We start from the raw sequence: 14,251 nt of genomic DNA, 5'->3' as shown, positions 1-14,251 counted from the left end.
AGAACCATTTTCCACCTTACCTTTCTCCTCATGTTTCCAATAACCACCCCGTTCTCCACTGATGACCTTGCCACATACTTCATGGAGCAAAATAGATACAATCAGACAAGTACCGCCTCATCTTCTCATCTTTAATTTCTCCAAGCCAACTGCTTCTGTACCTAAAGCATTCTGCCTTCCCTCCTGTTACAATGGAAGAAGTGTCCAGGCTCTTCTTTCAGGCCAGCCTCTCCAGTTGTGTCCTAGTCTGCTGGCTCCTGCTCAAGGACTTGCTTTGACAATCATGCATTTTTTTCTTTTGCGATACTTTTTGCCTCTCCACTGAGTTACACCATTGGTATATAAATAGGCCTTAATATCATCCCTCTTACAAAACAAAGAAGAACCTTGATAGTGCATCACCACATCCTATCACCCCATCTCTCTGCTCCCTGTCACAGCAGGAATTGTTTCTCCCCTCTCTGCATCTACCCCTCCCACTCCTTTCTTAGCACGCTCCAGTCAGCTTCACATCTGCAGCATGCGACTGAAACAGCTCTGACCAGTGTGGCCAATGGTCTAGATCATACCAAACCCAACTGTCCACTCTGCATCCTTATCTCACTGAATGGTTTATTTTCCTTTGAAGCACTTTCTTCTCCAGGTTCCTGGGACACCACACTTGCCTGCTTGGCTTGCTTCCTCCCTGGCTGCTCCTAAGAATTCATGGGTGGCTTTGAAATGCATCATGCAAGATGGATCAGATGCTGTGCCATATGGAATGTGGACTCCTCACACAAGGGACAGTAAATGGTCTTCTGGTTCAGTTTCATCTTAGGATGACTGAGGTGTGAAACGAGTTTCACAGATGAGGCCTATGGTACAGGTATGCTGCCTGTCATGTTACATAAGACTTGCCTGCTTTCTCATATTTGTATTAGTTAGTACAAAAATTACTTTGCATTCTCCATGAATTTGAAAACTGTCAGTGAGAGAAGAGGAAATGCACCCAGGTTTTGACAATTAGCTTCAGTGAGAAAATCACTGGAGTTGGGAAGTGAATACTACATAGAGTACAATACATGTAATAGAACAGGACAAAATAGAAGGTGAATAAAATCATAGAACCCAAAATATACTGAGAGGATCATCTTGCTTGGCAACTGGTCCAAGGTGAAGATGCTGTTATTCTGTGGCAAAATAGGAAATGTAAGACCAATGGTATGTGTGAGTTTGTTTGATGGTGGCATAAGATTGTTGTCATATTGTGTATAACAGATATGTAACTTTTGGAACTTATATCCTTCCTACCTTTTGGCTGTTGCTTCTGTAATGTCCTTTCAGAACAAGAAGGGGTAATTATATGTAGACCTCCTATTAGTTTTGTGAAGTACAAGGCACCAAATCTTGTAACAGATCCCATGCCATGATTGTGTCACCTGGAGAGTGAGGAAATGAACTGTCCCAAATAATACATCTAATTAGTTGTAAAATTTGGACAGGGAAGTATTTCCTGACTATCAGGATGTTTTCCTTTTAATGACTTTTTAAGATCATAGTTATCAGCAATTGCTCCGAAGTATGAGAGCTTACTCTGTCCCTAGAACTGTCAGGAGCATAAAAAAACTCTGAAAACCCCAACATTCACTCTTCAGTGGACAAAATTCAAAAGTGAATTTGCTTCCTGATGCATCATTTTTATATATTTAGATCATGTGTTGTTAACTTTGTTTACAATGGCCAAGGATAGGGGTTCAGAAATTGCCTTACGTGACTCTACTCTGCACATCTGTATTTTTACAGTATCTTCTTTTACTAGAAGAGATCATGGACCTGCACACAAGATAGCCAGTAATGTTAATAGGAGTGCCTTAAGTAGGGATTTCATGGAATCAAGACTTTGATCTTAAATGGTCCTTGATTTCAGCACTAGGACCTGGATTGGCCAGAAGTGGGCATCTTGCGAGCCCTGAGGAGTCCAGGGCATGCCTAGGAATTTCAAAAGGCAGGGACCATGGCTGGAAGGTCTTTGGGTTGTAGGGCAGACACGGAGGGCAGACAGAAGGCTAAGAAGAGCACAGGCAGGAAGGGGCAAGCAAATTGGGTCAGAGTGTGGGAAGCCAGCAATGAGAGGAGGAGGAGGGTGCAGCTTGAGTGAGAGCAGTGAGATTAAGGCACCTGGATGAGGCCTGGAGAAAGGGGGGAGGGGCTCTGTCCCTGGGGAGCCCACTCAGCACAGCCCAGGCATGTGTCTGGGAGCAGAGACAGCCAACAGAGCGACCTCCCTGCCCAGCTCAGGTGACTAGAGGCAGGGCGTCCTGGGGGAACTGGGGCTCAGGCAGCCAGCATCTTCCAGGCGGGCTCTTGGTTTCCTAGTGTAATCTTTCTAGACATGTACCTTATTTTTCTTTAAGACTGTCACCCCCCTCCCCGTTTGTACCTCATTCTTCTATAGAAACTAGTTATTAGACCAAATAAATGAACAGTGAGCTAATGGCTATTCAGAGCCCACTGAATTAAGCACTCTTCACTTTAAATTCCATCTGCCGTTAGGTCCTCCTCGGGCTGATGATGGGCCTTTCTGCATATGCATTCTGCTGTTGCCCATACCTAATGAAGCCCACCCTTCCCCTCCCCCACCCCGCCCCCACTCCCCCTTGGCTTTCTGTTGTCTTACCCCCTCAAGTCCCATCTCCAGCCTCCTTTGTCACCTTCAGTAAGAGCCACCAGATGGAGCAGCAGCCTGAGGCTCGTTATACACTGGGCCCCCAAGTAGGATTTCACAATTAATGGCATTCACAAGATGTCATGAGGGCCAGTTTCCAAGGGGACTAAACTAGGTACTCAGTGGTCCCAAGGCTCAGGGTGCTGACTTTCCAAGAGCCTTAGAGGGAACTTAGAATAAAAGGTGCTGATGGAGGCTTCAGATGCACCCACTGCCAGGCTAAGGTGCTTTTATATGCCTCACTTCATCTCAACCTCATACAGTCCTTGAAGTGGAATTTTATTCCCCTTATATAGACAGAGAAACAGAGGCTCAAAGAAGTTCAAGTGTCTTGCCCAAGTTGACAGAGCAAGTATCAGAGCTGGGATTAAATTTCAAGTCTGTCCAGCTTCAAAGCCCATGCTATTTACACCCCCAGAAAATATGATAAATGATCCTATTGATTTGCTCAAATAAATAAAATGTGATCGCTGAGTCCTTCTTTTCAGTTTTAGTTCCATGTAAGGTTCTAGACACAGGGTCACTTCCTGTACTTGGCTTAAAATGTTAAGTCATAAATTCCTTTAATCTTCATGCTCTATTTTTTTCTTGCTTCTCTTCTTAGAGGGAATAGTGAATATTAGCTTGCTTTACATGAGGTATTTTGACCATGGGATACCCTTTAAAATTAGCTGGAAGCAGTATTTTAAACACCAACTCCTTGGACACCCAGGACTTTTGCTATATTAAAATGAAATGGGAAGATGAGCTGGTTGGCTGGACCAAGTCACAGTTGTGAAATCTTTTTTGTTTTGATTGAAGTTCTATCACTTGAGGATTTCTGTCTGCAGTTTATGTAATATTAACTGTTCCCGTTTAACCAGAGACTTATGCATACAAACTAGAACAGGGCCAGGTTAAGATGTGACAGGAAACCAGGGACAGAAAGGTCTTAACCTGAACTTATCAGGGACTTGCTGGATGGGGAAGACAGATAAGGAAATCTCAAATCCTGTGCAAATAGAACTTCAGAGGCTGCTGCTCCTTGTTTGCACAAATGACTGATCATGAGGGTTAAACATTTAAAAAAGATGGAAAACTCATTTCTTAGTAGAATATCATAACCTGTTTGCATTTTGTTAGTAATGCCGTGTCAGGGGATGTCTGTCAATCATGCAGATGAATGTGCCAATTTGTTATTGAAAATACAAATGGAATTAGTTTGGAAGCTGCCAGCAGTGTCAGTCATGGATATTGTTTAACTGGGCCAGTAGCATGGATTTTGGTGTTAGTGATGTGTCACTCAGTGTCACTTGCGCTTGTTGGGAGAATACAGGCATTCACTGGCAATTAAACGTGAGATTTGTGACTTTCACTGGGGGAAGTCTTTGTCAAGGTGAAATGTGGGTAGAATAGGGCACTTTGATGGCAAAAGGATGATTTTAGAAAAACTGACCTCTCTTCCCTCGCAATCCCTTAATAATAATGTGCTCAGAGACATGCATCACACTCCCCCCAGTTAACTATGTGATGATCATGACTCTTTTAATGTTTCACATGAATCTTCATGTTTTCTATTAGTGTCTCTCAATGCCACAATCAGGGTATTTTTGATATCTTGTATTACCCTAATCGCCAAGAAGTATGCTCCAAACTGATTAATTCCAGAATGATTAAAATATCCTATGCAATTCATTTATTGTTGCTTCAGTTAATTGAATATTTGATGATTTAAAGGTACCTTGATTATTTCCTAGGATATGTCTTGATCACCAGGCAGATGATCTGCGCGTGGTCTGCCTGTGGCTACATGCGGTGGCCGCCTGCACTGTCACACGCAGAGAGGGTAGGCACTTGGGAGGGCTCTTGGTCAACTCACACCTGCCCGACGCGGACGCCCGCCCCTCCTAGCCCTCAGAGGACCACATCCGTGCCCAGCCTGAGAGAGAGGGTCGTCTGGGGCCAGGAGTGAGAGCACAGCTTCCCGGGCGGCATGCCGCTTGCTTTCTGCTCCTGGAGGAGGGGGCGGAGAGGGGGATGCACAGGGACGCAGGCTCTGAGTGGCTAACTTGCGCTTTGTGGACTATCTGAATACTCAAGAGTGCATTGAAAGGGAGGGAAGGTGGCTCTGGAATGAAGCGGCTGCTTGGCAACTCATCGGGCAGCAGTTCTAATCCCAGTGTCCCCACTAGTTCTCCTCCTGTCTCCTGTCACACCTGTCCGAGTGACTCCTCCACAGTTCCTGCGAGAGGAGGAGGGGTGTGGGAGACAGACAGACAGACAGAGCAACGGGCAGCCGGGGCCAAGCCCTCAGCCTGAGCCCAGCTTCTGTCCAGAGCGCAGCGTGGCCCGGCATTGCTCGGCCATGTCAGATCCTGGGCCTCTCACCCCCTTGTGGGGCGAGGACTACGGTGGGGACCTCGGCGGCTGGGAGCTCCTGTCGGATGTGGCTCTGTCCGTGAACCCGGTAGGTACTCTCTCCCTGACACCCAAGTCAGACCTCCTGTTCCGTATTGTCTGTTTGCTCCGTAACTGTTTGTCTCTCCCAAGTTACGTGGAGCCACAAAGGAAGAAATTACGTTGCCTTCGGTGTCTTTAAATCCTCCCATGGAACCATCCTGAGCACAGTGTAAGCTCAATCAGGATTTGTTGTCTAAAGAAATAAATGGGAGAACTGATGAATAGGCGGACGGGCGAATGAATGTGATCCTATTACCCTTGTCACCAGCACCTGACAATGTACCTCCCGGTGGGTCTCTAATTGTTTGTTTTCCTGTCCCATCTAGACGTTTACCTCTGAGAGAAAGTGGCCAAGTCTGATAGTTCTTTGTGTCGCTGACCCCCCTCGCCCAGCACTCTTCTAGGCACAGAGGAAATGCTCGCTGGTTAATTCAAAAGCATTTGCAGGGGAGGGGGGAAATACAGCTCAAATGTGGTCTTGGCGGTGAAAAGATCCGCAGGGCAGGGCTAGATGAGTTTGTGGGACTGGTGACTCCATGTCAATACTGGATTCCAGTATTTTCTGAAAAAGAAAAAAAAATCTGAACACTCGGTATGGATGCATATTTCTTTGCCTGCCTGTGTCTGCAGAGTTCTTCCCCAGAGTCCACAACTCTTTGTATTTTGACAGCATTTCCCCATAAGGAAATGGATATTTATAATACCAGGTGTAGAGATGATATTTGCAGTTGGCAAGAGTGAGTCAGATCTTACCTTGAGCAGACAAGAAGACTGGGCTTCGGAAGATGCGGTTAGGAGACCAGCAGGGCAGAGGTTCATAACCTGACGCACTACATGGGTCTTTTCCGGTTACAAAGCAGGTTTGCATACCTTATATTTCATTTGCTGCTCACAGAAACCCTGTGAGATTTTAAAACAGCTGGTATTATTATTATCGTTCTTTTATTTTACTAAATTTTATTTTTATAGTTGGGCAAACTGGAACTCAGAGGGTTAGGTGACAAAGTCCTATTCCTGAGGGATAGAGCCAGGCCTCCCACCCAACTCTTTAGACGCACAGGCAAATATTCTTGCTGTGTCTGCATGTTTCTGATATTTTTTCCTATTTTTATTCCAAAGTTAACATTTGTGTGTTTGCATAGAAAAAGAAAAAATTAAGACTTTTTTTGTGTGAGATTGAGCCATATATGTTTAGCCTGGGCAGCCCAGCTGATTCAGTGCAACAGCTATACTGAAAATTTAAGTCTTGGCTATAATCATTTTGACTTTTGTGTTTCAGGAAGATATACATTAGTTCAACAACTATCTTAGAAAATACAGTTGCTGGAGCCTTGAGCAATGAAATGAGAGTTTATTTGCTGTTATGAATCATCAGTTAAGTTCTATAATCCTGTAATATGTTAGACCAGTCTCTTCTAGCATATATTCTGCAAACACCCATTCTATGGAACAGTAATCATTGTTAATTGGAAAAAAAAAAGAGAACTAAAACCCCAACAATTCAATGTCAAGAGAGTTGGGAATATGATGCTTTAAACTCATTTGATAGATGTCTCAGAGCCTTTAATCTGCATCATGGACTGCCAAGACGGAAGTTGGTCTACATTTATTTGGACACAGAACGTTTCATTTTGCAGGAATGGTTATAACGGTCTGTTAACTGTGATTCTTCACACCTCCCTTCCTCCTGAGTCTGCAAACTCCACAAGGGGAGAAACTGTGCCTCCTTTTGCTTCTTCCCATTGCATCTTTGTTGAACACAAGCCTGGTGGCACAGTGCCTGGCCCTTAAAAAAAGATTTGTTGAATGAATGAATGAATGAATCAACTCTGCTAGATCAAACCACCTGTGGTTGCTTATCAAAAACCTGTATTTAAAGTTCTCTACAATGTCTGCCCGGCCAGTTTGTCAGCCTTTCCTTCTACTGTACTTCCCACTCAGCACTCAAGTATTTGTGTTCTTGGAAGGATGACTATATAATTTATCATCCAAATCGGGACATTTTTGAGGATGAAATTGGACACCAGAATAACACATGTACACTGGAACCATACCAGTTGACTCAGGCTAGATGGCCCCCTCATTGCTGGTGACTCTCTAATCCCCACTAGGGATTTTCTGGTGCTTAGAGCAGCAACTTTTATATGGAGAAGAAGAAAAAAAAGAAGAAGAATACACATTGGTTGAAATTAATGTATCAGTATGTACAGGAGTGACTGTTACACTTATTTCATATTTATTGATAATTGTATTTTTTTAAGATTGAGGGCAACTGATGCCATATTCTCTCCCCCATTTCCCCAAATATAGTTGTATTTAGACTTGAATCTATCAGAGTAACTAGGGGATTAGGACTTAATTGCCCTTGTGAGAGATCTGGAACCTATAGCCCCTGTGGCAGTACTCTCTTTACAGGACTGGCCTTTCACCTCCCAAGGCAGTGAATGAAAACCAAATGCTCTCCCTATTGGAACTGGAGGGAAGTGGAGGTGATCAAATTGCCAACCTGGAGTGGGTAAAGGTGTGAAGGAGAGAGTTTGGAAGTTTGGGGAATGCCCGTACCTGCGCAGGCGACAGCATGCCCCGTAGGCCTTCCTCCAGGTAGTGGTCCCACTCCCAGGTCCCTCATCACGCCCAGCTATTGATTTGATGTCACTCTTTGGCATTTGACTTCTTGCTTTCACCGACTATGGAGCTCCTGGAGGAAAATGCATGTGCCAGATGCAGAGTAAGTCCTCAGTACAGTTCTGCTAGTTGGTTGAATTTTGATTGATTAGAAAGGTGTAAGTCACACTGAGAAAAAAAGCCCATGGCATTCGGTGTGGATATTTGTAAGATTCTGCGTACGAGGGCAAGCATGCAATTTATACAAGAGTTTGGCCTTAGTGTTTTGGACAAGAATTGTAGGCATCTGATTGGACTCCTGAATTAAAAGGGGACTTAATTTAGTCACAAAACTGTTTCATATAGTTGCCTTCTTTTACAAATCTGTGGTTATGAATAATATGGTGAACTTCTATGTCAGAGAGTGGAAGAGGCCTCAAAGATCAGGAAGGTGAGCTCTTTTTTTGGAAGGATGAACAAAGAGAAGCCCAGGTGATGGGGAAGGATGGCTCCACATCTCAGAGCAAATTGGTGACAGAACAAGACTGTCTCCGCATCTTGCAGTGTGGTCTTACTGCTTCATTAAAGGAAAACAAAATTGGCCATTTGCTGATATTTACTGCATTGTATTTACTAGGGAGGAAAATCCACATCTACTGCTGTATTTACTTTCTTTACATTTTTTCCCACAAGGTAAAATATTACACTATCTGCTTTACTGAGAATAACTAGATTATGCTTCATTTTCTTTTCTTTGTTTGCTTATTTTGTTTTAGGTAAGCCTTCCCAGTGACCCAAGCTGTGTTGAAGAAATCTTGCGGGTGAGTTTAAACCTCTATTTCTCTGCCTTTGAATAATGAAGTAATATATCTGCCTAAGCTGCTTAAAGTAATTCCTCTTCTGTTTCCAGGAGTGTCATGATGGGGAAATCCTTGCATTCCACTTCAAGACTCTTCTGTTTACATCTCCTGTCTCATTTCTCACTTCTCCCTCTCTAGTCAAGCTAGTCTCCTGATCTGCCCCCTTCTTGCATCATTCTGGCTCTTTCTTTTGAGGTTTTGAACAGAGACATCCCACCTCCTTTGGGAAGCATTCCTTATTCAAGCATCCTACCCGCAACCTTTGCCTTTTTGTTCTCTGGGATCTCAGGTCAGCCCCATTGCTGCCCATGTTACATCATTGATGGGACCGGGTCATGGAGATCGTGGCCTGTAATGAATGGATGAGATGTGGCAGGGTGGAGGGAGGGGAGGAGAGAGTTGAGAATGATGGCAAGTTGTGGGAAATGTTCCTCATGGATGTGACTTGGTTCATGAGAATGGCATGGAGGCAGCACAGAGCTGCTAAAGTGGGAACGACCTCTCCCAAAATACGTGATTAAACCAAAAGGAAAAACCAAAGCCAAGGCAGAAGCATGTATCTCCCTCCCATCTCTGGCTGCTGGCATCTTAAGGTGATGAAGAATCGGAGTTGTGGAGTGAGTTCTGTCTCCAGTTGTCACTTCTGTGATTGGACAGATAACTTCATCTTTTTGAATCTCCCTTCCTTGTCTGTAAAAGAGGACAATAATGCCTGTCCTAATTCTGTTATAAGCTGTCTAGCTGGATATAAATGCTTCTTATTATGAGAAATGGTCAGTGTGGCCCAGAGAAAACTGTGCCAACTTTCCATTGAGGAAAGAAAACAACCTCTGTGCCAGTGAAAATGCTGCATCCCCTTTAGTCACTTACCCAAGTCTCCTCTACTCCCCCAACACATCCCCTGCTAAGTGCCTTAGTGCTGGAAGCAAACCCTGTGGAAATACACCCAAAGGAATAAAAAGAGCAGAAACCTGTTTGTCATCTAGCTGACTGGCCATCTGATTTCCCCTACTGTGAATATTCGTGTGCCTTTTTTCAGCCCAAGATCGATCGTTGTTGTTGACTGTTAAAGAGAAGAGTCTGATGGCATTTGTCCCTAGGATCCGGGTCGGGGGGCAGGGAATGTGGGCAGCTGCTGTGAAATCCACAGTGTGATGCACCCTGGGAACCCAGCCACTTGCTCCCTGCCTCAGGTGTAGATGTCTCTGATGTACCCAATACACCAGACTGTGAGGGTCCTGGCCACCTGCCTTTTTAAAAAAAGGTGATGCTGAAATAAACCTCCCCATCTAGTCCCTACAGGAGTCTTGCTTTTCCAAATTAAGGCCATGGTCTTTTCTGAACTCCCCAAAGAATGTCAGACCCATTTCACAATCACCACCTCATTTGTGACAGTTGAAATTCTGCACTTCAGAGCAGCCCAGCCCTGGTGCCTAGGTGGCCCATACAGTGACTGAGCTAGGGAAGACAGCTGGACACCTGGTGGAGCCTGGCAACTCCAGTCTGCTGGAAGAGCCACTTAGAGAAACAACAGAATGTCACTTAAACACGGAAAGAAAAGTAGTTGCCTTAATAAGCTCATAAAAGATAGCACCCTTTAAGAAAGTAACAAAAGACTTTCTGTTGTTCTTGAAAGAGAATCTAGAGGAATGGCTTTTTTATTTTTTTGAAGGGCTATAGATTGTATAGAATTCTGGGGGGCTTTTTTGTTTTGTTTTGTTTTATTGACAATACCGTTAATGAGTAGGCTTTCCTTTATTGAAGAATGACACATTTCAATCCCCATGCTTGGAATAAAAATCAGCTTTCTGAAGTTTATGGCTTATTCTTAAATTTTTATAAACCACATTACATGGCACAACAGAGTGCTTACTGAACATTTTTTGTTCTGGCAAGTTCACGTGCCTGTTTGCAGGCCTTGGAGCCCTGTGGACAATTCCACAGTGAGTCTGGTGGTCACCTTGCTCCCCATCTGCCTCCTTCTAGCGAGAGTGGGGAGATAACTTTTCTCTGTCTCTCCTCTTCTCTCTGACCGCCTCAGCACTTTTCCATCTAAGCAGAGTCCAGAGCGAGGTCACGCTCTCTCTTTCTCAGTGAAGGGGGCTCTGTGGAGGAAGGTACACTAGCTCCAGATGAGATCTTGCCTCCACTTGCTCCTGACATGATATCACTTCCTAACTGTAGGGCTTTTCACTTTCCTTGTTTGGGAAACAGGGCATCATTCTTCATCCTCCCCACCGCCCTCCTCCCACCATGAAAGAGTCTGTAAAGTGTGCACAATAAACTATTGGTGTGTGTGATGTGGAGAGAGCGCCTCTGTCCACTCACCTAATTTCCCCACGTCCTTGACTCCCCCCTTTTACCCTCTACAGCCCGTCAGGCCAAGCCACTTCATCTCACACTGGGTCAGTCTTTAACTAACCAAGTGCGACACAACTGGCCTCTCCCTGCTCTCAGCCCCTCAGTACTCAGGCAATGGAAATACTTTGGCCTAATGTACTGGATTTTGGTGCCCCACCCCCCTTTTCAAAACTCTGTTCAAATTCAAACTAGGGGGCTTCCTTTGAAAGTTCCTCTCACCATTTCTCCCCTTCAGACCCACTTTCCTCCTTCTCTTCCCACACTGGGGCTGCTTCTCATTCTACCCCAAAGCCCATGTTTTCTGGTCTTCCAAGGCCCACTTGCCCTGATATGGTGACCTTGTGTCCTAGCACGTGACCACCTTTCAGAGTACTTGAACCTCATTCTCTTATTTTGATCACAGGAAACACGGTAGTCCCTAATTATTTCAGGAAATAGGGGCCCAGAGAGGTTATACATGTCCTGCCTCTGTGGGTAAGGCTAGAATATGGCAGAAGCAGAAGGAGAATGTGATCTTCACTTTGCACTTTGCACTTAACTGTCCACTGCCCTGTCACAAACCTACGATGAGAAGCTCCGGATTCAAAACAAATGGCCTGGGTGGCTTGGCAGACTTACTTCCAGCAACTGTAACTGGGGATCTCAGCAAACTAATGTAATTCGAGCCAGTCTTAGAAATGAGTTCTTTCTTCCCACCATCATGAATATTTTCAAATCTCATTTCAGATAATACAACTGTAGCAATAACAAATTACTGCTACTAACTAAAAATATTAATAGTACTGTGCCACTTTATGCATTTAGAGTTCTTAAGTACTTCATGTCATTTACTTTTCACAACAAAGCTGAAAGATTGTGTTATTAGTTACTTATTATAGATATCCAGAGAAGTTTAGTAATTTGTTCCCAGGGAAAACAACTGGCTTCAGTGACCCTCATGCTGTCCATTCCTTCTGCTTTCTGTTCCTGTTGACTTACCTGAACCCATCCTTATTTGATAAGCTTTGGTCTATTTTATGATTGACATTAAAATGGCACCAACCAACAGTTCATTTCAGCTTCTGTTGCTTCCTTAATTCATACACATTCAATTATGCCAAAATAATTCCACATAGTTTCTCCAACAAACCAGAATATACCAGCCCACAACACCTTTCCCACCACCTGCCCTTTCCTGCCACCTGCCCTTTTCCCATAAGACAAGCTGTGGAAATTCAGATGGCTTTGCTTCTTGTCAAATATATTATTGCTTATTATAAATTTTACAGATCAGAAACTTAAAAGCAGCAGTCTGTGCAGTGCAGTCAATCCTGCGTACCTGTTTCCATCAGCATGTCATTTTCTCTTTAGAGTCAAGCTACCCTCGAGTACAAACAGAAATGAAAAATAATAACAACTCTGGCCCTAGTGATGGCGTTCTGCAGTTACAATTCATTTATCATATGAGGGATTCCTAAGCTGCTCGTATGTAATAATCTGGGTGGCAGCAGCAGCTTCTTTTCTAGCTCTGCAGGGTTTTATGGGTCCTAGAGTAATCATTTCTGGTAGAGTTAAGCCAAGGAGAGCAGCATGCACTAAATGCTACTAGCTGAGGATGCATGCTCAATGATTATTTGTTCTGCAGTGGATGATTTATTTGTTCTTAGCAAGAATTTACTTAAAAATATCAACAGACTATCAATTACATCCTTTCAAGAGTCAAAAATGCAGATACAGCGCTTCTCTTCAATCTGACGCTGAACAGATTGTGTTTCCTAGCAGAGTACCTTCCATAGTTGATAATTTCATAAGCAAACATCTGTATGGGTAATTCACTGTTTATGAGGGATGCTGAATTTGCTAGCTAGGGTTTAGGGAACTTGATTTGATAAACTGTAGCATCTTACAGATCTCTTCCTGCCATATGGATCAGGTTTGTAAACACCGACATGGGCACCTCTTTTTGATTGCAGCATGATCTGTGTTTACAGCATTCTAAGTTATCGCAGTTCTGCTTATTAGGTCTGTGTTTAAGTACACAGTTTTAGCATGGAAAGGACTTACCAAATATTACAGGATGACCATGTACAGTCCTTGCTATTTTTTTATTTTTAAAGGGGAAACAGTGAAAAAGCCCATCTCAAGAGTGAGGGGGAAAATTGGATCTGGAAGCAAAATTGGTCAGACAATTATGTCTGAAAGGAAATTTGATTATATTATCATAACTATGCAGCATAATCAAGCACCTTTCAGTAGAATTTCTTTGATAAATTTAACCAATAATTAGGCAATTGATTTTATATCCTGTCAAATTAATGTATAAATAATATTCAAATTGGAGTCATGCAAACGATTTTCTATATAGCCATCTTAAATACTAATCCTTCCAGGATGGTTCAAAAAGCATCTATCCTATTCTGCTGTGGACTTTCAAAATTATAGTTTCTTGAAATAGTAATATAGTTTTCTGTCTAAGAAAGACAACAATTGCTAAATATAATTTAGACTATAATTAATGTTAACATTGATGAAGTCAAATAAATGAACTAACTACTGATTGCACCTCGCTATTCTGATGACTAGCTCTTACCTAATGACATTGGGAAATATGTAAATTTGTCAGCAGGTGAAAATGCCCTTGACTGGGTAAATTATGTGGAGTATTACCTTTTCTGAAGCTAATTCAAAGCACTAATGGACTTAATACATACTATGCATGTGTGAGGTGAGCTATTCATGGAACCAAATTGGCCCATAAGAGATATTACCCATTATTTGCCTCCCAGTAATCATTTCTTCTTTTCTTATATACAAACCAACCCAGAAGAAAGATGATAAATTTAATTATAACAACTATTATGTGAACAATATAGGTAAGCCATCCAGTGGGCTCCCAAATGCTCTTAGAGCCTGTCAAGCAGAACAAATATTTTCACGTGGAATCTGAGGGTTTGCAGCTAGTGTATGATGTGAATTTTAAATGATTATCCAGACGTTGTTGGGTAAATGAGGAACATGAGTAACGAGGTGACTGGCCCAGTGAATCATGGGAACCTGTCAAACCCAGGACATGTCAGGGAAGAGATGATGTCAAATACCAGTAACTTAGCAATTCAGCATTTAGCTGTCCAGGGAGTGAGCAAGAGTAGGCCCTTTAAAATAGCTGAGTAAATATATGAGTTTGTATATATTTGGGGTATGGTATAAAAATCAGTCTGTTTTCTGTCAATCTGTTTCTTTTTCTGAATATGGTGATTTATTATTTTCTATTGAATTGAATGAAAGCAGGTGAGAATTTAAGCCA

General features: G+C 43.1%; 1 protein-coding gene across 1 annotated transcript in view; it reads left to right on the top strand.

Moving 5' to 3' along the window:
* AFF2 (ALF transcription elongation factor 2) overlaps positions 1-14,251 on the top strand; it is a 539,484-nt gene that overhangs the window by 320,460 nt on the left and 204,773 nt on the right. Inside the window, 1 exon segment of the mRNA XM_070365748.1 lies at positions 8,524-8,568. Within this exon segment, the coding sequence (XP_070221849.1) occupies positions 8,524-8,568 (45 nt within the window).

This window comes from Bos mutus, chromosome X (assembly GCF_027580195.1).
Source record: "Bos mutus isolate GX-2022 chromosome X, NWIPB_WYAK_1.1, whole genome shotgun sequence".
Lineage (NCBI taxonomy): Eukaryota > Metazoa > Chordata > Mammalia > Artiodactyla > Bovidae > Bos > Bos mutus.
This window is presented reverse-complemented; position numbering and strand designations above follow the sequence as displayed.